Source organism: Galeopterus variegatus, unplaced genomic scaffold (assembly GCF_000696425.1).
Source record: "Galeopterus variegatus unplaced genomic scaffold, G_variegatus-3.0.2 Scaffold17455, whole genome shotgun sequence".
Lineage (NCBI taxonomy): Eukaryota > Metazoa > Chordata > Mammalia > Dermoptera > Cynocephalidae > Galeopterus > Galeopterus variegatus.
Genome location: NW_007743566.1, coordinates 1 through 1459, shown reverse-complemented (window position 1 = coordinate 1459; position 1459 = coordinate 1). Strand labels below are relative to the sequence as shown.

Sequence of the window (1459 nt, the reverse complement as noted above, 5' to 3'; positions counted from 1 at the left end):
CTGTCTCCAGAGCCTTTTCTGCCAAAGGGACTATCTAAGCCATTCCAGGCCCCCCGAGGTCGTGACTCCCCAGCAGGGGTGAATCCATTTCCCCACTCAGTGGAATTCCCTTTGCCCAGGACTCCTGCGTCCTCTGGGCCACCAGATCTGTCCCTTCCGAGGCCTGAACCTTGACATCCACCAGCCACCTCTTGGCCTGGTGTACCCTTCCTGCCCCTAGAGCCCCCTGGCCCTTCACGGGTCCCACTGGAAGTGGTGTCTTTCTCCTGCAGAGAACTGGAATCCCTGGAGCCTGGGGGTTGCTGCCCATCACCTGTGGTGCCATGGCCAAACCCATGGTCTTCCCAGCCTGGGGCCCAGGCATTACTCACCCCTCGCCCATCGGCAGGCCCTGACATTGATTTGCTCCTTCCACCAGGCATGGAGCTGCTGTCCAGAACCTGCTCTGTCCCTGCCGAGCTCCCTGAACCTGCTCCCTGAATCCTTCTGCCTCCCAGCAGCGTGTGCCCATGTCCCTGAGGAGCCACCCCCTCCTGGCGAGCAACTCTGCCCCTGTCTGCTGTCCTTGGACCTACTTTCCAGAAGTCCCCTTCATGTCCAGACTCCAGAGCAGCTGTCCCTTCCCAGATCTCACCCTCCACTGCCCGCTTACCATCAGGAAACCCAGAAATCCCCATACCTCCTACTTGCTCTGCAGACCCACCCTCTCCCATGACAGCNCTTCCCAGATCTCACCCTCCACTGCCCCCTTACCATCAAGAAACCCAGAAATCCCCATACCACCTACTTGCTCTGCAGACCCACCCTCTCCTATGACAGCCCCTCTGTCACTAGAGGACCCTGGGATTCCAGAACCATCTTGCCGCTCTCTGATGCTTGATATTCCCTTGCAACAACAGCCCCCAAGGCCTCAGGGATCCCCAAGGTTTCATAGCCCCCAAGACCAGTTGTGGAATCCCGCCCATCTGAGAGGGTCTGTGGCCCTCCCTGAGTCCCCGACATCCCTTGGCCCCTGGGGCTGTCCCTGTGTGCTATGCCATCTGCAGTGCCAAGCATTCTGGCCATCCCAGAGCCCACCCCAGGACCTGCTGCATCCACAAGCCCCTTCCCTCTGCCCCTCTCTGGATCATCCTCAGAGCTTCTGCTACCCTCTGATGCTACCCAGTATCCTGGCCTGTGCCCCATGGCTGCATGGCCTCTGTGTCCAGCCTCATGTCCTGCTCCAGCCAGTGAGCCTGGAGCTCCAAACCTCCCTGAAACATCTACGTAGCCCATCTCATCCTCTGAACTCATTGCACCAGTCCCTCCCGAGCCTCCACTATAATTGACCCCACTCCATGACTCCATTCCCGCAGGCCCCCCCAAGCCATCCTTATAACCTGCCTTATTCAATGGCAACGTGCCCCCAGAATCCTCCAAACCATCCCTATAACCTGCCTCACTTCCTAACGGAACCCTC

At 59.1% G+C, this 1459-nt stretch overlaps 1 protein-coding gene across 1 annotated transcript in view; it reads right to left on the bottom strand.

Annotated features, from left to right (window-relative positions):
• Positions 1–1185, bottom strand: part of LOC103582704 (immunoglobulin-like and fibronectin type III domain-containing protein 1) — a 16108-nt gene extending 14923 nt beyond the window's left edge. Inside the window, 3 exon segments of the mRNA XM_008564224.1 lie at positions 372–571; positions 805–888; positions 891–1185. Of these exon segments, the coding sequence (XP_008562446.1) occupies positions 372–571; positions 805–888; positions 891–1185 (579 nt within the window).
• Between the last annotated feature and the right edge of the window lie 274 nt (positions 1186–1459).